General features: G+C 39.6%; 1 protein-coding gene across 2 annotated transcripts in view; it reads left to right on the top strand.

Annotated features, from left to right (window-relative positions):
* Positions 1-22,623, top strand: part of ulk4 (unc-51 like kinase 4) — a 79,008-nt gene that overhangs the window by 18,912 nt on the left and 37,473 nt on the right. For both annotated transcript variants that reach the window (XM_084358661.1, XM_084358660.1), the window contains exons 19-22: positions 2,201-2,284; positions 13,808-13,969; positions 14,224-14,409; positions 16,018-16,145. In XM_084358661.1, coding sequence (XP_084214787.1) covers positions 2,201-2,284; positions 13,808-13,969; positions 14,224-14,409; positions 16,018-16,145 — 560 coding nt within the window. The remainder of the gene's footprint in view (positions 1-2,200; positions 2,285-13,807; positions 13,970-14,223; positions 14,410-16,017; positions 16,146-22,623) is intronic.

The following is a 22,623-nucleotide window of genomic DNA, read 5'->3' as shown; positions in this document are numbered from 1 at the left end:
TGTGCATAAAAAAATCTTTCAAAACAAAAACAAAAGTGTTACATTAATGTTTTTATTGAGTGTATATTTGTACCTCAGGAGTAAAGAACGGCATTATTTCACTTAAAGGCAATCAAAAAGTTCTGGCCTCTCCTCTCTCTATCTGCTACACAAATATGATTGCATGCTTTTGTAACAACAATTCTAAACAACAATCTGTAATACAATTATGACTTGTGCAGGAAGTGCTAACTGAAGCAAAGAAGACTTGTACTTGTGTTGTACAGTCTCTGTACTGGCTGTTATTTTTAGAATAGATAGTAAAAGATGCTTTTACTTGTTTATAAATATTTTCATGGACTTGCCCCTGACTGTATTGCTGATATGCTGCCAAAAAATGTCCCTGGTAGAGCTCTAAGAGCCACAGACAGCTTTGCACTGCTATGAATGGCTGCTTTTACTGGTTGCCTGGTAGTGCCTACTAGGTGTTCTGTTATTTTAATTTAGGATTGGGACAATTTTTATCTATAGTTAGAGAGTTTCTTTCTTATGTGAAGTGATGGTAGTGATTAGAGGTTTACAGTCCACCTGCTTATTGGCTTTGGACCGAGGACTAGATTTGAAAAATCTCCGCCTGTTTGTGTTTTGTAGTCAATGACAGTGATTGGTGTTGTTTGAGCCCCCGTCTCAGACCTAACCCTTATTTCAGTTTTGACTTAAGAATCTGTTTCTCCAGCAGCACCAGTCAAGGAATTGATAGCAGTAGTTATTTGATTTGTAGTGAGTCTTTTAAGAGTCTCCTGGTGGATGGCCAGGTTGGCTGTCTGGTGGGGTTTTGCTGTCAATGATCAGCTGCATTGCTGCCTCTATTCTCAAGGTTACATATAACTTACAACCTTGACAAACACCACAGCAAAATGAACCTTTATTGGACTTTGGACTGATAGTTTCAAGATTGGAATAAAAAGTTATTAGACTATTCCTCTATGATGAGTACAATTGGGTATGATGGAATGGTTTCTAAAGTAGTACATGAACACAAACGACAACACAAGGTAGTACATGACCACAGAAAACATTTAAGGTCATAGCAATTCATTTCTTGGATCATTTGAATTGCATGATGATGACACCCTTCACTAATATTAATCATGCACAATAATATTCTTTAAAGAGCATCAGCAGTAGCTAATATTATCACAACTCCTCCTGACAGCTGGAATCACTTTGCCTTTTTAATGGCAAGAGAAACTGGTTTATTTGAGTAATATGGAATGGTCCTTTTAATGGCCCCAGATAAAATCATCTGCTTTGCTCCTCTCTTCTTCTGCAGCACCAGTCAATGACAACGATTAGCTATAGCCTCCAGTGCTGTCTTTACCCTCAAGGTTAGATATAGCCTAGAGCCTAGCACAGTAGGAATGGAGTTGGGCATTGTTTCATGAAAACATAAAAAAAATATTCGTTGAAAAAATTAGATTTTTTTTTTTATGTAAGACAAGGCATGGCATTATTTGTAGTGTATTTTGTTAGTAAAAGAAGAACATATATGCATCATTGTCAGATGAATAATTTAAGAATCAATCAACAAAAACTTTTCAAACTATTTTTTCCCCCAACTTGTCAAATATGAGGATCTGCTGTTTTTCTCAGTTTAAATTAAATAACTTGGGTTTTGGACTGGTGGTGACAAAATCATTATTTTCCAACATTTTATAGACAAGATAATGATGACTCATTTGTTAAAGTAACTGAGAGATTAATTGATATGTTATTTGCAGTTATTTGCAGTCCTATGAATGTTAAATTAAAACTTTTGGTATGGTGAAAGTTTAGTTACTTTCTTTTTTTATTATGTTAAAATGAGAGTGAGATGATTGAATACACACAGATTATGTATAATGCTCACACATACTGTGTGTCTACGTAAAATCAATATTTTGAAGAAAGAAATAGAATCTGAAAGCATGTTCACACACAGACATGGTAACCAAGTAATCAAGATGTCATGGCTTCTCTTTGCTCCCATCTCCCCTGCCCGACCTGGCCCTTTCTTGCCCTTTCCCTCACTCCTCTCTACTTGCATCTCCTCCACGTTATCTCTCTGCCTTTCTCTCACTCCCACTCTACTCCTCCACTGCCCCCGCCCCCCCAAATCTGTACCCCCTCCTCCTCTCTCCTCTCACCCTTTCTCCCTGTCTTTGCTATGTCTCTCTATCAGGAGGAGAAGAGAGGCTCCCCAGAGGGACTGTGGTTCGTTCCCGCTGCCGCCTACACTGGCTTAATGAGGAGCCTGCGGGAAGGGGTGAGTGTCTCTGTGTATGTCTGCGTGTGTCTGTTTTTGTGTCTGTGCCTGTGTAGCTGTGACTAAGTCTCTCTCACTGTGTGTGCCTGCGAGTGTGTGTGTGCGAGTGTGTGGCAGGGGATCCCTGTGAACAGTAATGATGAGGCAGCTGTGGGGGCCTAAAGCGTTGTTTGCCAGCTGCAAGTCAAGGGCATGCAGAGCAGTCGCACACACATGCACGCACACACACTCTTACCTGCATCAAACACAACCCTTTACCGCTCAGCAGCCTGACCTCAGCAGCAATTAGGACCCTCCAGACACACGCATGCAGTAGATGGAGCAGAAATACGAGCAGAAATATAGGTAGCTCCTTTTTACTTCCTTTTTTTTTTTTTGCTATGTTTATTTTTTTTCCTGTCTCTATTTAATTATGCTCCTCAACAAATAAAAAGATAAATACATTACTTTTTTGAATAATTGTTTAAGAAAATGACATATACTGTATATCTCCAGTGATAAATGTCCTGTAATGTAAAGAAATATAAGGGTAATGTATCAGTGTTTGCATAATGCTAGTCTGACTTAGCCTCTTGGTATAAGCCTGTCATTGGGCATCCATTACAGGGCCTCCCCTCTTCCTTCCGCTAACTGTGTGTTACTTCTTTCAAAATCTCTGTGCTACTTGAACCAACAACAAACTTTGTGCTCGCAAGCTACAAGCTGATAAGTTACCCTCACACTGACCTGGCCGCTAACGGTACAAACCTCAACAAGCTAGCCGCTTTTATTTTCCAGGGATTTAGCCATTTTAATGCCAGGACTCACCACCACACATGACAACAATGTGCATGTGGGGAGGCGTGCACCGTCGCACTGTCCTAGGTCTAGCTACTGCCAAGACGATTGCTATTGGGTTTTAAAAAATGCAAACAAACCAGAAAGTTTTTTCCCCTACACCAGAATGACCAGACCTTTCTCCAGCGATGATACAGCGCTGTTGAGGTCTGGTTATGCGATACTAGAACACTGCTCACGATTAGAGATTGATCTGGTTTTATTTTGGTTTGGACTGTGTGCTCCTTAATTTTCAGCATTAAAGGATAACTACCGTTTTTTACAACCTGGACCTTATTTCCAGCAAAATATATGATCATTTACTCACCCAGATAACTTTGGTGTCATTTGGCGTCGTTCCGACGAAATTAGATCCAGTGTAGCGCCGATATATCCATATAATGCGAGTGACGGGGCATCAACACACAGCCTCTATATAACGCATTATCTGCCACGAAACTAGTTCATTTCACCAATATTTTGTTACGATATGCTAGTGCTATTCTCCTCTGAGTCCGGGCTCGTCTATTGTCAACATCAGCGTTAACAGCGTTATATAGAGGCTGTGTGTCGATGCCCCGTCACTCGCATTATATGGATATATCGGCGCTACACCGGATCTAATTTCGTCCGAACCACTTCAAATGACACCAAAGTTATCTGGGTGAGTAAATGATCATATATTTTGCTAGAAATAAGGTCCAGGTTGTAAAAAACGGTAGTTATCCTTTAAGTGCTTAGTGTTTCCTCCTGAAATGATTGTAGAGATGGTAAGGTTTTAACATTGGCTCTATCTGCTTAAAAGTCCAGTGTGTAGGATTTAGTGGAATCTACTGTAGGGGTGAAGTTGCAGATTGCAACCAACCACATACCTCTTGTCTGACCCTCTGCTATGGTGGGAAAACGGCTATACAGCTATTCTTAGTTTCAGGTGATTATACACTATTTCTGAATATCAGATTCCATTCCTGTTAATATTATTTTTCATTTCTGAGAAGTGCTTCTCTATCACATCATGAGATATTATAGTGTTGCTCTTTGCAGTGTTCCTACAGGGTGGGCCATTGGTGAGGATTGAATGAGATTTTGGGGTGGTAAGACTGATGGACACAGTGAAAAGGTAGAGGGAGAGAAGGAGATGGATGGATGTTGTTTTGTCTCTCAGAGGTAGACAGGGTCTTACTGTGGTGGCCCAATGTAGCTGAATGAATATAGATGAAACTCTGGTCTGCACAGTTGTCAGCTAGTACCTACTGTTGCTTCATTACCACTGGGAGTGTAGTGGAGGGGTAGATGAACAGAGGAGGGGTGTGTGTGACAGGAGCAGGGAGAGGGGTTGAGGGGAGGATAGAGGAGGTTGACTTATTTATCATTATTGAGCTGTGAGAGTAGGCTGTCGGAAACACACACACACACACACACACACACACACACACACACACACACACACACACACACACACACACACACACACACACACACACACACACACACAGCCTTAGGGACCAACCACTCATCCCCAGACCCAACCTGCCTCCCTCTCTTTCCATCTCCCCTTCTCACCTTCCTACCCTCTTCCTCTCTCTGTTTCTACCTCTCCCTGACTGGCTGTTTTTCCCTTGGATGCACAAATATATAATGTATTTGCTGTTACATTACAGCGCTGTCTAAATAGTCTTTGTCTCATGGGTATTACTTTTCTTTAACAAGGTGGCCACACTATAACATAGCTTACTATACTTAGCTGTACTGTTGAGATATACTGTAACTTTATAAATCCTAATTCAGAAATAATAAACAATATTTTTGGGGACATTTTAGGCATCCAGAAAAACTTGATGTCCAAGTCAGTTTCAGGGTGAAGGTCACACTAGCAATCATAACAAGTTAAATTTATTGCATTACATTGGAATCACTGCTATTGTTGGATTTGCTCCCGGAGACAGGGTTAGGGCTAGGGTGTTTTTTTTTAGACAATTGTGAAACAGAAGTTGATGAAACAAGATATCTCGTGAATTAACAGTGTGGCTGTAACTTATCATCCAATTTGGTGACCTGTGACTAGTGCGAGTCCCTGCTAGCTTGCACGTTAAGCCTAGTTTCCCCCAAAGTGCTTTTGGTATAGTACCCTTTGGGACCCGTACGTAACATAGTTACTGTGCCCCAACCCTAGATCTGTTTTGTGTTTCCATGACAGGCATTACTCTTGAATGTAGGCAAGATTGTTCCCTGTTTTGGACTGGTGGTGACAAAATCTCAGACAAAACAAGCAGTCATTATTTTCTGGCATTTTATAGACAAAATAGTGATGGATCCTTTGTTAAAGTAACTGAGAGATTAATTTACGATGAAAATACTTGTTTGTAGTTATATGCAGTCCTATGAATTTATATGGTGGTATGGAGTATGGTGAAAGTTTAATTACTTACTCTTTTTATTATGTAAAAATGAGAGTGGGATGATTGAATACACACAGATTATGTATAATGCTCACACATACTTTGTGTCTATGTAAATCAATATTTTGAAGAAAGAAATAGAATCTGAAAGCATGTTCACACACAGACATGGTTATGCATTATAGATACATAATTTAGTCTGTAAATTTGCCATAGAGAGAAAAAATGAACAGAGACACCAACCATGTGGTCACCTTTCATGTCAACAAAACACAAAGCAGATTACATTTTTTTCCCACGCAATTAAAGCAGAGGGCACGAAAACACAGCAGCCATTCTGCCTAAACAGGAGAATATGAATGATGCAGTTTTACAGAATGAGATTATTACACTTAAAATATTAACAAACCATGTAAAAGAAATTAAATTGAACTCAATTGACCTGCTGTAGCATAGCCTGAATTCAAACCTTCAAACACTTGAGCATAGTCAAACTCATCAAGGGAGAATGCTGCAGAGGCGATTGTCATTAGATTTTGTGTCTTGGCCTCAGACAGACGAGTTCCCATGGCCTTTTTAATTGTGTTATGAACCTGCGCTCTGCTGCCAAACTGGAGACTGTAATTACCATCACCACTTCAGCCAGAGGTTTTAAGTCGGTCCTGCAAGCACTAGCTTCACTGGATGGAAATCTTGCAGCATGCACTCCTTCTGCACCAGGTGCGCGGCTGCTCCCTACTGTGACCCATAGTGGTCACAGATGCGCTCCAAGGCTCTCAGTCCACAGCATTACAAGACCGGATAGAGAGGTGGGCCTACTACAGGTGGTCTAACGTGGTTATTGACAGTGTTTCGTGTCAGTTACTAACATAACAATAGATTGCCCTCAGTGTTCTTTCAGAATGGTGGTCAGCCTTAAGGTTTTTCTGTCATTGTTAAAAACATTCAGTCAATGATGGAAAATATTCGATTAACTGCTCCATGCCCCCTGATGATAAGCTTTGAGAGCAAAACAGGGGACAATCTAATTTTGATAATGGAATTTGTGTGCAGTTTTCTCACAACAGGCAATACCTTTTTTTCACAATACATTCTTACACATATTAATTTGATCCGTTTTAATATAAAAAAATATTAGTTATTGCAGCTTTAAACTGGCAACAGACAACTTATCCCCCTAGCTTATCCAAATGACATTATTGTTGCCGCCTCTGGTGCAAAGACAACTGGCTCATTTCCATTTTCCTCCTCGCAAATAAAAACACAAGACAAAATGTGAGCATATTCAATCATGTGAGGTGATAGTGAAAACACTCAAAATAAATTTTCTCTCAAATAGCACATGAGCATAATTAACAAATATGAAGTTTGAACTACTCTTTTTACCTACCACTGAAGACCTTTTCAGAGCCTATATTGTCTGATTCAATAAGTGACCAGCTATATCCTTATTGTTACAATAATCTGTCATTATTATTAGTTTATTGCTTCAGTGGTGTCTCTAAAATTTAGTCATACATTTCTCTTGTAGTGCTGTCTGGAAAAGGAGATTGTCTACCAATGTGCTAAATGTAAATCCAGTGCCACACACTGTTTATTGCATGACAGCGTTGAGATACAGCGCCAAGACCTTGTCCAATGCGCTCCAGGCAGTGTGGTTTTGATGCATTTCCTGACCCCCTGGATCACCCCAGCCCCCTCCGCTGCTGTTGAGAGTTTCCCTGATTTACAAGTAAAGCACTGGAGAGAGGGATAGAGATCGTTGTACTAGAAGAACGGGTCGACTGGGAGGGCACAGAGCCAAAGCGAGCATGGTGGTTTTAGCTAGGGAGAGGGGGATAGTGGGGGATGGCAGGGAGTGACAGAGAGGAAAGGAGAGAGGGATCAGTGTAGAGGGAGGGGGAGAGGAGATGGCATAGAGTCAGAGGGAGAAAGAGAGAGAGTTGTACTTGGAGAGGGGGAGTGGATGGCATGGAGTGAAAGGCAGGTTTCCAGGCCAGACTTGAGCTGCAGGAAATTATTTATGAGCCTGAACAAGATGATGCTTCTGCTGCCTATGATGAAAAATCTGTGTGTGTGTGTGTGTGTATGTGCGTGCGTGTGTGAGTGTGTGCGTGTGTGCCGCAGAAATGATGTGTGAACAGTATTACAGTGATAGAAGCCAGGGGGCAGAAGGCAGAAATCCCCCTTACATATACACGCACAGACACGCACGCACATGCACATGCACATACACACACACACACACACACACACACACACACACACACACACTGGTGAGCCTATTAATGATTTATCACTATCTTCCACAAAGGAGAGGAGAACAGAGGGGGACTCTCTAAGACAGTCATGGGTCCTACCCTTGTGTCTCTAACATAAGTTGACCACTCCACACACACATAGACACACTCATACATGCACGCACAGAGTGCAAGCCATTGTATAATATAATTATATACAGCTACTGTGTTGTATTGATTAGAATTTTTTTTTCAAATGCGAGTGCCACTGACAGAAAATGGATGATGACAAATAACAGTGTACATCTTTATGCCTGTCTGTCGGTCTACCTGTCTTTTCTCTTTCTCCTTTTGTATTAGCCTGACCTTTGTCCTATGTCAGATTGTCTTTCTGACTAGCATTTGTCTCTAAGGCCTCTCTTTACCTGTCTGTATCCCTGTTTTTTTATTTGTTTGTCTCCTTGTCTTCTTGTTTACTTATTCGAGGCTGTTTACACCTGTGTCATGGGTGATCCGATCACAAGTGGACAGCTCTAAGTATGTCAGTCACAGCTGGCATTAGAATACGTCTTGACATGGATCTCAAGTGACCACTTGTGGTTTGATCTCACTCCTGCTCTGTGTGCAGACAAATATGTACATCACTGGGACAAACAGAAACAACTTTTTTTTACACAAAGAAATAACTTAAAGTATAACATTTGCAGAATTTACAAGAAGTGGGTTAGGGCTAATTAAGAATTGTTTATTTTCTTAGAAAGTTACTTTCTGCTAATGTAAAAACACAAAATTGCATGATTTTTTTATCTTCTTCATAAATTAAGTGTAAATGGTGAAATCAGTTGAAACAGTGTGTTCAAACAGTTGCTAAATGTTGGCAGAGCACATGTTACATGTACACAGGCTTTGTCCTCGCTGCAGCGGCCCAGGGTTTCGAGTCTGACCTGTGGCACTTTGCTGCATATCAATCACCCTCTCTCTCATCCTGTCTCCTGTCACCTCTCTGACCCCTCCTGTCAATAAAGCCATGAAAGGCCAAAAAAAAATGTTGGCAGGTAAGACACAGAGTAGCTGATGGACTGGTACAGCGATGCTGTGACAAACTGAAACTTTTTACAAGGAAAGAAACAACAACCTGAAGAATTTGCTGTGGCCCTTTGTAAAAGTGTTCCCTCACCTCAACTCTTAAAGTTGTGCAGTTTTTTAAGGGAGTCTGGGGATATTGTGGTCACTAGTTCAATGGTGAAATCAGTGTTCACAAACATCTGCTGCTAACCTTGTTAGGTAAGAAAGCCTGAACATGTCACAGCAGTGGACAAATTGGAAATCATACAGCATGCTTTTTGTACGAGAATCCATTTAATCTTTTGTTGTAGCTTCTTCTTGTTGTTTCATATAGGATGTCAGATGAATAGGTCAACACATTCGTGTGCAGACTGCTAAAAGAATGTGATCATATTTGGCCCAGACTACAGAATGTGGTCCGAGTGATCTGATCTGTGCATCCTCCTCAATCTTGGGTGCATTCACAACTGTCCTCAGAGCTGTCTATTTGTGAGTGGATCACCCAAGGTGCATGTTGATGCCTCATAGTTCACATGTGTCTGTCTGCTGGCCGTTTTTTGTCCCGTTTGTCTATTTGCAACTCTACCTGTTGCTGTTTTCTGCTGTTTTGTCCACATGTCTCCTCCTCTTCTACCTGTCTGTCTTTCTGTTAGCCTGTTAATCAGAGAGCCTGTCCCTCTCTTTGAGTGTGGCTATTAGTGGTGTTAGATGTGCTGTTTGAGGCTAATAGATGGTCTCTGTGTCTCTGCCATAGGGGCTCATTGAAAGCCAGGTGCACTGGCTTCTAAAGGACTTTAATTACAGAGGGAATCACATCAGACATGTGAGCACATGCACTTGTGCACACACAGGCAGACATACAAATCCTGCATCAAGTCATGTGATATAGTTTTTGTGATGTGCGCCTCTTTCTTCTTGAGACTCAGAGGCCAGGTGCAAACATGTTTGGATACAAAACTAATCTACTGATCGACACTTGAAGACAGGATTTTATTGTTCCATATCCGCTGAGCCTTTTAACTCTTTTCATCTGAAAACAGGTTTTTCCAACTTTTTTTAGCCAGAGGTTCAAAGTGTGTAAATCTTATCTGACAGCACTGAGCTACAGAATAAGGGAGATTTTTAATTTAACCCATTTGCCAGGAAGCCTGTTGAAACCTGGGTAAAAAAAAAAAGGAAATCCTGTTTAAGCTAGATATATCAGTAAGATAAAAGAAAGGGATCTAGCGGTTGTTTTTTCTGCAATTCTCAAAAACAAAAGTGAGTTTACTCTATCATTTAGTCTATAATAGGAATGGATGGCCATTCAACCTTCCATTTCCCAGGTGACCGCATGCCCAGTGGCAGACAAAATTGTATAGTGATAGCATTGTTTATAGGGAACCAATGTAAATTTGGTGGTTTCATTATTCTATATCCATTACATTGTGCCATCAACATTTACTTCATAATTATACATTGAAGGAAAAAAACGTGTCCATTGCCAGTTTAATAACTAATACATGGATTGTCCAAACATTTTCTGCATCCTTATATCAGAATGTTCGAATATCTTTTATACTTACTATACACTGCAATACTTATTTAGTACTTTAGGCTCAACTACTTAATTAATAAGGTTTGTATTCTTTTTGTCTACAGTTTCTGTTAATGTATTGCTAGAACCATATTCGCCATTATTATTCTCTCAGTAATTCTTTGAGTTAATTTAACCCCCTGAATCTGATTTACTCCATCCTAACTGATGCCCCCCCCACTGAAAATCACTGAAAAAGATGCTAGCAAACATATTAATGCTACTGTATCAACAAGCAGTACAGCACAGTGAGATCTTCAGAGTGGGAGTACAGTCAAGTGAAGGCATGGTGCAGTGTAGTCACTCAAGTAAGCTGTAAAATAATTCAGGATGGTTGGGACATGATTTAGAGTTATGAATATTTAAAATAATTATGCTAAAATAAGACCTAACGTACCATATTATTCCAGTCTAATGACTTTTCTGATCCTCTGCCTTTTCCTTCATCACAAACATGAAGTTGACACTTTTGGTTTTGAGCAAAATATCTTGACAAATACTGGATGGATTGCCATGAAATTTGGTTCAGATATTCAGTGTCCCAAGAGAATGAACCTTATTGGTCTTAATAATTTGATCATTTCATGATCCCCTAACTGCATCAAGAGCTACAAGACCCTTTTACGACTAACATTTTAACATGTCAAAGCAGGAAAAGTACAGGTGAAACAAAGTTTGGTAACGATGGCTCAGTTCCATTAAGTGTCTCAGAAAGCCACGTCAGTGAGCCAGCATGCACAATACGCTGGAAGTGGTTCACCTAATGGAATGCAGTTTTTGTAAATGTATAAATTACACCTGTGTTTTACTGCTGTGACGTCTGTGAGCATGTTTATGTTGATTGCACGCTAACATGGTAAACAGAGATGGTGAACATGTGAGCATGTTAAGCGCTGTCATTGTGAGAATATTAGACTTTTAGTCTTGCCCTAAAACCATTTAGTAAAAAAATACCATAATATGTTCATGTACAGTGAAGAGAGAAAGGGCGAGAAAGTTCAAATCTGCTCCGAGTTGTGGTATTTTGAGAAAAAAAAATTGCAACTATACTGTAATTGTATAGTTTTGACCGTGTCAAGTAAAATTGTTCAAACTTGACAAAGTTTTGCGTGTAAAGAAAAAACAATCTTCGATGACCTTGGTAGCCAAGTAACCGGGAAAGGCATTGCAAAAATTTGGATTCAATTTCTTTAAAGTTGACTTTCTGGAGATGTGAGGTTTAAGTAGGACATGGAGTATAATATAATGAGTGTGTTATAATGAGAATAACTTCCTCTGTCTCCTGCATTTCTCTGTCTGCATCATAATGATGGAGTTTCTGCATGAGCTACTTGTTTCTCACCACATGTAAGTTATCTCTCTCACACTCCATCTCTCTCTTTCTCTTTCTTTCAGTCCCCCCCTCTTTCCTTTTCTCTGTGTAGTTCCTGGCAGGGCTACAGTCTATTAAACACACAGACAGTGGGTGCTCCCCCGTGGGCTCATTAGTGAGCTGGCCCGCACGGCCTGGGGAATGCTGGAACAGACCATTCTACTGGTTCCCGGAGGTGTGCCAGAGGATTCATTATCTTGTCGTACTACGTTGTCCCTTGGTATTAAAACCACAATGTGATGTCCTATATTGGATTAATAGATGGTTATTTAAGCGATCAGTTATGATTAGAGTCCCCATGTGGTTGAATAGAATGGGACTTTAATTTCTATAAAATGTTAAATAACCACAGATCACAGCCTGACCATTGAAGCATTGTATGTCTCCATGAAAGAATCAAGATTTTTCTCAATTTCAAAAGGTTCACATTGTTTTGGACTCAAGGTCTCCACAGAACAGTAGGGACATTAATTTGCTGTTATTGCAAAGTGCATATATTTAGGCAGATGGGATTGAGGTAGATATGTAGAGTAAAGGATAGAAACTGACAGTCTGCTTCCTCTGAAGAACAGCAGCTATAGTTAGTTTGAATTCTTGTCTATTACAATACAGTATTTTCTCATGTTGATCAATTTTCATGGCAGGAGTTAATCCAAATGTCCAGCACCGACCTTTCAAACCATTCCCACAGCAGAATCCACATAATGTACATCTGCTGTCCATCCATAGACTGAGGATATTGCAAAAAATATTTTTTATTGTCTTTGAGGAGGGGGATAACATGAACATTTAGTCTCTCATTCATTAAATGTTAGGCATTGCATATATATACAAATGCATAGACAGTCAGTACAGTTAGGTAATTAAATTACCATGCTTAAATTAATGTTTCAGCTGTTATTATTAACCTTTACAGCAGAATACAGTTAACTGTGTTTTATGAATAGTCTCTATTGTATCTCATATCTAGGGAGAGTAGAGTCTAAGTGATGTAACAGAGTGAAACATAATAATAACCTGACAGAGGCAATCACTTCTGTTCTACTTCCTGTCTTTCTCCACAATGACTTTCCTGGAAAAACTCATTTCCTCAGCCACAGAGATTTCATTAGCCCGGCCCCATTGTCTGAACACAAACAACTATTCTCTAGTGAGGCAAAGGTGTGTGGGCAAATACAGTATACAAGTAACACGCACCAACACTTGCACACCAACTCAAACACACTCACACATGCACACACATACACACATGCAACTTCTCTCTCATTTTGTATTGAGGCGATGTTGAGAGCTAATCTAATTGTCGGTTTTGTGATTGCATTAATTCTTTGTTCATTTCTTTCTTTTGGTGTATGACTAGTCGATCTTTGAGTTTGTAACTTGACAATGAACAAGAAAATGTGTTATTCACAATGGCATTATATTTTACACAAGAAAGAAAAACATTCCTGGACTCAAAGTGCTGCAATATGCTCTGCTATTAGTATGCATTTGCACATTGCACAAGTATGAAAGCTAATCTTTATATTAGTACAAATAAAAAACATTTACCACTTCATTCTCCTAATGATGAGAAGCTTTCAGAATGTACTGGAATACAACAGTATGTTCTTTTGTCTGTATTGTCTCTATAAAATACATGTAATTATGCTAAGGAAGGTCATTGGGGTCAGTGTCATAAAGTTGGCATTAAGGACCTTGTGTTTAAGCCACAAGATTCTTGACCAACTCATGGTCCCTAATCCTCTTGCAGGACAACCAGAAAATCAATATTTCAAAGAGTTCGAATATTTTTAAGGCAAAAGTTGTCTGGCGAATGTTCTTGTTGTGTTATATTAAAGGTTTTTTCAGTTGGGATTTTTCATAATGGACTATACCATTACAGTAGCCATCTGTATGATATATTGAAGTAAAACACTACAAATGTTTCATTTACTGTATTAAGAGATAATGAGAAGTTTTTGTCGGGTTTATCAGATCTAGTTGTCAATGCCAACTTAAATTCATCATTTCAGTTAATAATTTATACTTATGGTTTGTGTGTCTGTCTTACAGGATGATTCCATAGTTCATCACATGGCTGCAAAAGTCATAGAGAACATCTCCACTACTGTGTCTGGCCCCTCCCACCACCTGTTTACCACAGAGATAGGCTCTGCCCTGTGGTACCTGTTTACTCACTCCACTGTTGAGGCTGTCAGAGCCACTGCCATCTCCGTAAGTTCACATGCATGAAAACAAACACATAGACGGCCAAAACATGGTGATTAACTCCAGTAGGTGACCTTGAAAAGGCAAGCTGTTGATACAAATCAGGAGGGGGAAAACATTTTTTTTAAGTTCTAGCTTAACATCAGGGACTTCATGTGCAACATGACATTACAAGGGAATGGGAACTCAATCCATGAATGACTTTCACTGGCTCAGTACTGTATGTGCATACATGTTTATCTGTCTGTCTCTGTCTCCAGTCTCTTTCGAGGCTAACCCGGATGGTCCCAGCAGTCTTCTTGGCAGTGATTGACACCTGTGGCCCTGCGGCTATCTTGGATGGTGTGGGTGGAGCAGGGGCCCAAGTCCAGCAGCACCTGCTTACAGCTATGGCCACTGCCTTGCTCACCTCACGCATTCACACACACCGCGTCACACAAAACAGGGTATGTTTTTACTCTTATGCACTTCTGCATATGAATCTAAGAATATATTGCAGAGAGTTGAACACAAATACAGAGAGAAAGCCACACACAAACAATCATATTGTCTTAATGTTGTATTTTATTGATATTACTATAGAGAAATGCTACAGGAGATTGAGGTGGTAACATAACTGGGTAGGGTTTGATTTTTATTTTATAAGTTTATGTGAGAAAATCACGAATAGGCAGGTTTCTACATAAGGGCCAAGGGATGTAAACATAACAATGAGAGAAACAAATGAAACTCTCTTCAAATTTGCTAAATCTTTACTTTCTACACTCTCTCTCTGTCTCTCTCTCTCTCTCTCTCTGTCTCTGTCTATCTCACTCTGTCAGTATGTGTCTCTTTCTTCTGTACAGTTCACGAACTGATGCTGAACTGTGCATGAACTAATTTGTCAGGAATTGCTTATTTAATTTTTCATAAGACAGCCCATCTAGTGTGTATGCAAAGTGCTAATCTTGGTAAGGCAGGGGTTTTAAAATTGATTTGAAGGTTTTTAAGTTGGAGTCTAGCATTGGTAATTGACTCTGAACTGAATTTATTTGCATTGAGCATTTCCAATTTAACACCAGAATACAAACTTAGTACTTCAACTCTGCTCTAATTATACACTGATATGCATTCACCCCCCTTCTCTCTCCCCTCTCTCTCTCTCCCCTGGCACAAAGACAGACAGTCCAAGAGTTTGTTTACACAGAACTCTGTCTGTTAGAGTGTGTGTGTTTCAGTCCATGCATGTGAGAGAGTGGCTGTGTGTGTGTGTGAGCGCAGGCACAAACACTAATTTGTAGAGTGTGTCAGTATCTGGGCTAATTGGCTGAATGAACGCGCTGCAGCCCTCTACTTCAGCAAAGCATTATGGGTAGTGGGGAGGGACTTATCAGCTAGGCACACACTACTGGGCTTTGAAATTAATTAACTTGGTGTATCGTCCCATAGACACACATGCATGCACATTCTCTCCCACACACATACAGAGTAAGAAGTGTATGGTGTTGGTGATAATGATAATGGTAATGGATGTTGGCCAGTCACAAATTTTTCCAACCAGTTACCGTCACTGAGTTTATGCTAAGTGAATGGATGTCTAAAGTAGCTGTAGGCGGGCATGTTTGTTTTGTAAGTGTGTGTGTGCGTGAGTGTTTGTGTGTGTGTGCTGCGGACATGCTGTGTGATAATGTGGAGTCTGAGCTGATTAAGATTTATCCTGTTAGATGATGTAGTGTCAGAATGATTTTGGACAGGGAGGTAGAGAAAATGTAAAATTGAATAATTTCTTATTTATTTAAATACATTATATAAATATGTTGCAATAATGTTGATAAAATAAACTCATAGCTTATAATGTTATGTACAGAGTGCAAACATGTTATCTCTTCATACTCTGAATCGAACTGCTGAGTTGGGATGTTTCCATATAAGCATTAAGTTGTTGTCAGTCTTTTCTCTATAACTGACTATTTGAATTGCAAAGTATCATATCTCGTACTGTGCACCAGCAGAAACATTCACAACCAGTCAGGAAGACATTCACTGTATTCATTTGTGTGTTTGATGTCTTGTAGGATTTGGTGTTGAAGGTGCTGCGCTGTCTAGAGAGTCCATCCACAGTAACAAGAGCCAAAGCATCACTACTCCTGCTACTGCTCATACAGGACAACACACACACACTGCTTTTCTGCTGTCAACACAGGTAAAAACACACTCACTCACACCTGCACACATGCACACACCAGTGCGCACATGCATTCACATGCACTCCTAGCCAGGTCATTATGCCTACATTAGTTTTATCTTACTAACTGACAACAACTAGAAAGCAGCTCATATTTAGTCACAGACTGTGACCAAGTATGGTATAAAAATTGTCCCATTTCATACAGTATTTCTAATGGATATTTAAAGATCTTCATCAACAGCTTTTAGTGTTAGATGAACTGACTTTCTTTGTGAAAGCAAACACATTTAGCTGTTCTTCAGTTGGAAGTGACATGTTGTCCATGTGACCCTACCAGCATAGAAGCAGCTCTGGAATTCATGATAAACCGTCTGATACAATAGACATCTATGAAAAAGGCTGCAAATCTCAATTATAACAACATTTTGTTGATTAAAGAGTCGCAGTCTTTTTAACTGATCATAATGCTAGTTGTAGTCCCTTTATGCTACTCTCAAAACAAAAACTATATAAATGGATGGATAAGTAATAAGTCATATAAACAAAACTATTTTTATGATCGATTGTGGAGGGTGAATTGAGGAGTCTCACAGTCTGTGGAAAGAAGCTGTTGTGTAGTAGGTCAGTAGGCTGCAACTGTTGTCATTAAGTATCCTTTGGGTTCTGCGCAGGCACTCTACCTCACCGATATCACAAATCCTCGGTAGATTGGTAGCAATGATTTTCTGGGTTTAAATCACCTGCTGCAGAGCCTTCCTGTCCTGGGCCATGTACATCCCAGGCCAGTTTGGGATGTTTCCAGTCAGGATGCAAATATACTCCTTCAGCCTCCTACTGACTGACTGTACTGAGGTTTGGACCAGGGATGCTTACTCATAACTCCACTCAGGGTGTGAGACCACTGCTAATTAGTTTCTCTGGAATTTAGTTGCCCATGTTCACACATAGACTGAACAAACTAATAGAACAAACAAATAGCATTTGTGAATTCCATTTCAGGGTAGGATTCCCCTTTAATTATTTAGCTGTATGTTTCAGCGTTTGTTCTCCTACCCTGCTACACTATAGTTGAAAACTAAATTCCCTCTTCAATATACAGTGTGCTGGGCCAAGTCCAAAATTGTGCTCCATGTTTTTGTTTTTGTTGAGAAATTGGCATTTGTACTCACTACCATATCAGTAACTTTACATAGTTAATGTATATATATTGTACAATGTCTAGTTCCAGCTAAGCCGTACTGTTAGCATGAGAGTCTCATTAGTGTGTTTTATTGATTGCTGGGGTGGGAAGATTGCTCACTTTTGTCAGTTTAAGAGCCTTTCACTTTAATCATGTGGTGTGTAGTAGCCCACTATATTCATGGTAATCCACTAAATCTGAAAACGCTGTTAACTTGTGAAAGTGACTTGTGTCCACACTACCATTTTCAGGTTGTTTGAGGGTTAAAGACAATAGAGTTTAGACATGACTTAGTTTTGACATACTATCGAATACACTTGATTTAAAGATTTATTAGATGATTACACCAACAAATTTGTGCATGCATGCTTTTGTGGAGTGATTTACAGCAAAGGCTTCACATTCTGTTACAAGCACTCAGAGACTACTGTTCATACTCTCCGTAACCTTTGCGTTAACTAGCACAGCAGCTGTGGGAATGATAATATAAATTTATGTACCCTGGACATTAAGTTTGTGCTGCTGTATGTTGCAACTTTACTGGAACTTCAAATGGTTCATTAGCTGGTTGTCCTGTGTTTCACCCCACACCAACTTGCAGTGCAGCTGTGAATGTGAAAAGCCCACATGATCAGTTGCATATGCATGATATATACTGTATATACACAGCCAGTTCCCTTGATAATTTATGACCAGTTGGTATTTCAGTTTGAAAAAGATGCCCTAGATTACTGACATATGGATCCTTACAACTGTCTCTCTCCTTCCTGCCTCCCCCCTCTCTCTCTGTCTCTCTCTCTCTGTCTCTCTCTCTCTCTCTTTCTCACTGTTTGTTTTCTTTTATTCTTTTTCAGCCATCATTCCTCCACATTTTACATGCGTGAACTGCCAGATTCACCTCTCCATAAAAATAGAATGTTTACATTTTTGTTATATATATAGGCTGGTCATATATATAGGTTATATACAGTATATGGCTGGTCAACACAACCAGTTATTCACATTGCTGTATGATTATTTTATGTTACAAAAATGAAGTGCCAATCTTAATTCACCACTTCTTACCATAAAATAACCACAAAACCTCTCCTGGGCCTCTACTGTGGAGCTCTCTTTTGTCCTCAGCAATACAAGTCATTATTTGTTGTAACTGTTTTATAATACCATACACAAGTTAAAATGTTTTATCATACATAACAGTCTTAATTGCACTTTGAGTATTTTGTGAGTTCATACTCTGACAGTAAATTAACTTTCTTTTTGTGAGTTGTGTTCATGAACACTTAAGTCCCACAATGCAATCAATTCACAGAGGAAATAAAGGAGGTAGTCTCCATTGCAAATAATTAAAACAAATTGCTTGTGGACAGCAAACAAAAATGAAGTGATTTTTGGGAAAATAGGTTGTTTCCAAATTTTGAATCGGCAGTAGCCTTCCATAGGTGCAGTTTGTCAGTGTATATCTGCATTACCTTCCACTACACTATCTGCCTGAACACTGAACCATGAAGAATGGATAATAAAAGAAGTAGTAGATACCATATACTAATTATAATATGCCTATGTCATATGAAACTGGGACATTGACAGCCTTTTTACACAAAGATCCCGCAATGTTACGACAACAGAGACTCACCATTATTCCAGCTTTGCTTATTTACACTGAACCAAAAAATGCCAGCATAATGCTGATCCAGTGTGTGATATAAGATAGCGTGCCAGTGTTTTGGAAGCAAAAGAGGCGAGGCGTGTAATACAACAGCGGGTCTAACAGCATGTGTTCTGTTGTGCTGTCTCTCCCTTTTTACACAGAAGTGTTTTATATATAACAGCAAGGCGGAATATCAGCACAACATTCCTGCCTTGAACAGGCGTGTAAAAGGGGGTATAGTCTGCAATAGGAAATGAAAATGAAGCAGCATGATTACCTCATTTAGCATCTTTTTGATTGGACCATTTTCTCTGACATTATAGCACTATGTCAGAGCATCATATGCTTGATCTTTTCTTATAATGGCTTTGCTTACTTTTGAATAGTTATTAGAATAACTGAATTCCTGAAAATCTGAACACAGACATCTTGTACATGTGACTCCAAAACAGAATGAAGGTGTATTTATTTCTAACTTTCTTTCAGCTCTTATTCTCTGCCTCGCTCTCATACACACACTTTCTATCTCTCTCACTTGCTCTCCCTCTGTTCACTGTGTTAGAGCTGTCAGAGTTGACCTGCCTGTCTCTCTCCCACCGAGCACTCTGCATGATTCAACCACACACACAGACACACGTCTTTCCCTCAGTCCTGCTCTCACCCAGGCACGTTGTGTTTAATTAGCTCCTCAGTGGCGTGAAAATATGTGTGTTCATGTGTGTGTGTCTCTATGAGATAAACTTGTGCAGGCCTCACTAAGGAAGTGTCAAGATTGCCATTGGGAGTGGAGTGTGATGGCTTTCAACAGAGGCAGTCACACACACACAGAGCAGGCCACTTGTAGGTCAGTTGTGTGTGAATACTTTGTGAGTCTCCCACAGTGACTGACAGAGAGGTGGCAAGTTTGTCTCTTTATTTAGCAATAGGAAAAAAATGGCTGCAAGACTAATAGAGGAACACACAGGCAGAAGTCTAGCAGGGAGACGAATAGAGAGACAGACAGCAAGCGGGCAAAGAGCTGGTGAGAGAAAGAGAAAGGGAAGTAACTAGCCAGACAGACATACATGTACAGTAGATGGATAGATACAATGCATTTTGTATTTAAAAAGAAGTTGCATTATATTCGAGGTTAGTGTGGTCTTCTGATAATGTTGACCGTTGTGTTGTCGAAGATAGATTTATGCTTGAATGAAAGGGAAACGGCTAAATCTTAGTTAATAATGCCTAATGTTAATGGTTTGCTTACATCATCATCACAATTTATTTGTAAAATGGTCATATCATATAATTAATCGCGATTAAATATTTTAATCGATTGACAGCCCTAATATATAAATACACCGATCAGCCACAACATTAAAACCACTGACAGGTGACGTGAATAACATTAATCATCTCATCACAATATGATGTTCTGCTGGGAAACCTTGGGTGCTGGCATTAATGTGAATGCCACTTGACACGCACCACTCATCCAAACACTGTTGTGGACCAAGTACACCCCCTCATCACAACAACACTACCTGATGGCCCCCCAGCAGGACAATGTGCCCTGACACACCGCAAACACTGCTCAGGAACAGCTCGAGGAAGACAATAAAGGGCGCAAGGTGTTGACCGGGCCTCCAAATTCCCCAGATCCCAATCTGATCGAGCATCTGTAAGATGTGCTGGAGCAGGTCTGATCCATGAAGGCCCCACCCCCTGACATACAGGACCCATAGGATCCACTATATTCCACTATATATTGGTGCCAGACACCACACCCTCTGACACCCTCAGAGGTCTTAAGTCTATGTCTTGACAGGTCAGAGCTGTTTTGGCTGCACAAGGGGAACCTTCACAATATTAGGCAGGTGATCATAATGTTATGCCTGATCGGTGTATATTAGAGGTGTGAATCTTCACTGGCCTCACGATTCAACTGCAAAACTATTCTCGAAGCATCGCATCAGTGTATGGTTTCCTCAATGATCTATATCACTGCACATGGCTACTTTTTCATCATTTAAATTCTACTTTTATTCAGAGAGTCCTTCCAATAATCAGACTACAGCAGTCTACAAAATAAAAGCTGCATCTTTTCAATACATAAATATTACAAAAACAAAACATTTATCCAACTACATTGCCTTTCACGTTTGTTGTAATCTACAATAATATTGTTTTCACATGACAGCTTTAAGATGAGGCATCTATTGACTCTGCTGGACACCTCTCTCAGAGTTGGACAGCAAAGTTGACAACGCCTCCTCAGGTCTTGGCTGATTAGCTGGGCTTTTAGCTGCAGACGTCCAACTTTAGTGATCCCTTAACTTTTTGTTAAGCTGCTTTACACAGATCTTTAAATCTGCATTTGTCAACTTGTGAAAAATAAGCAACAATTCTGAAAATACAACAAAACAAAATAGACATAGACCCACTGCCTCACTGCTTCCTCCTTCTCAAAAATACTCCCTCCAGATAAAGTTCATGGCACATATGAGACATCTTAAAACAGTCCAGACATGTTAGAACATGTTAACTAAAGCATTTACTCACAAAACAACAAAAGATATTTTTGGCAGATTTCACCCACAGTCTACACTATAACTATTACTGTGGAATTAGCATTTGGCAAACTTGAAACATAGAAACCTTGATATTAAAATTTTACCAGCTGAATCTAGTTATTATTAGTGTTTTGTTTAAATTTACACATAGTTTAACCAGTGCATTTGGAATAGTTAAGCCACCCACCGCTGGTTGCCGTACTGACCAGAGTTTGGCTCCTAATACATATGTCCTCTGCCAAGTTTACAGTTGAAATCAGTCCCACCGTTAAGCTTGTTGCATACCACTTCTTCAGAGGTAACACATAGTGGACCAGAACAGCCCTGATTGTTTTGGAAATGCGAGTTGAAGATATGCTTGGACTTTGGATATGGAAGCTGAATATTGTGGTTAACTCAATGTGGTTTAAAGTTGTTAAATTGAAATTATTCATATACAGTAGATGACCTTCATAGAACTGGAACTAAACATGGCCCTATGATGCTTATGATGGCTTATCTATTTGAAATCCTTCTTTTCTATCTTTCATTTTTGTCTTTTTTGAATGTGTTTTCACTTTCCGTTGTTATTGTTAATTCAGTCATTGTTTTAAATGTTTACAACATGCTATTAAGGTATTGTTGGGAGAAATTATTTTCAAACCTGAGGGTCTAACATTGGTGGTACAAACTAGGCTTTGCTTTGCACTAAACCCATAACAATAACAGAAAATCCAGCAATTACTATTAGAGCACCTCTGAAATGCACTGCACCCAAAGTACACTAACATTAGCCGTGCTGTATTCCACAAAACTGTAAACCCTGCCTGCTAATCTCTTATGCAGCATTATGAAGAAAAATACTGAATTAGTAATCCCCCACTGCCCCTGTACTACTCTAAAGCTTAGAATCAATATTTGTTAACTAATATGACCTCTGAATCTCTCTGCATGTATCTGCATTCATACTGTTTGTGCTTGTACACACATGTGTGGGTGTGTTTGTGTGTCAGTAATGAATATCAGTTAGCAGTGGTAACCTTCCCTTGCTGCTCTGAATTTGTGAATAGAATATTATTGATTACTGGTCAATACAAACAGTCTGACGAGAATGAAAATGTTCTCAAACTC

Source organism: Pagrus pagrus, assembly GCF_965226575.1.
Source record: "Pagrus pagrus genome assembly, chromosome: 7".
In the NCBI taxonomy this organism is placed as follows: domain Eukaryota; kingdom Metazoa; phylum Chordata; class Actinopteri; order Spariformes; family Sparidae; genus Pagrus; species Pagrus pagrus.
Note: the sequence above shows the minus strand (reverse complement) of the source record. Positions and strands in the feature narration are given on the sequence as shown.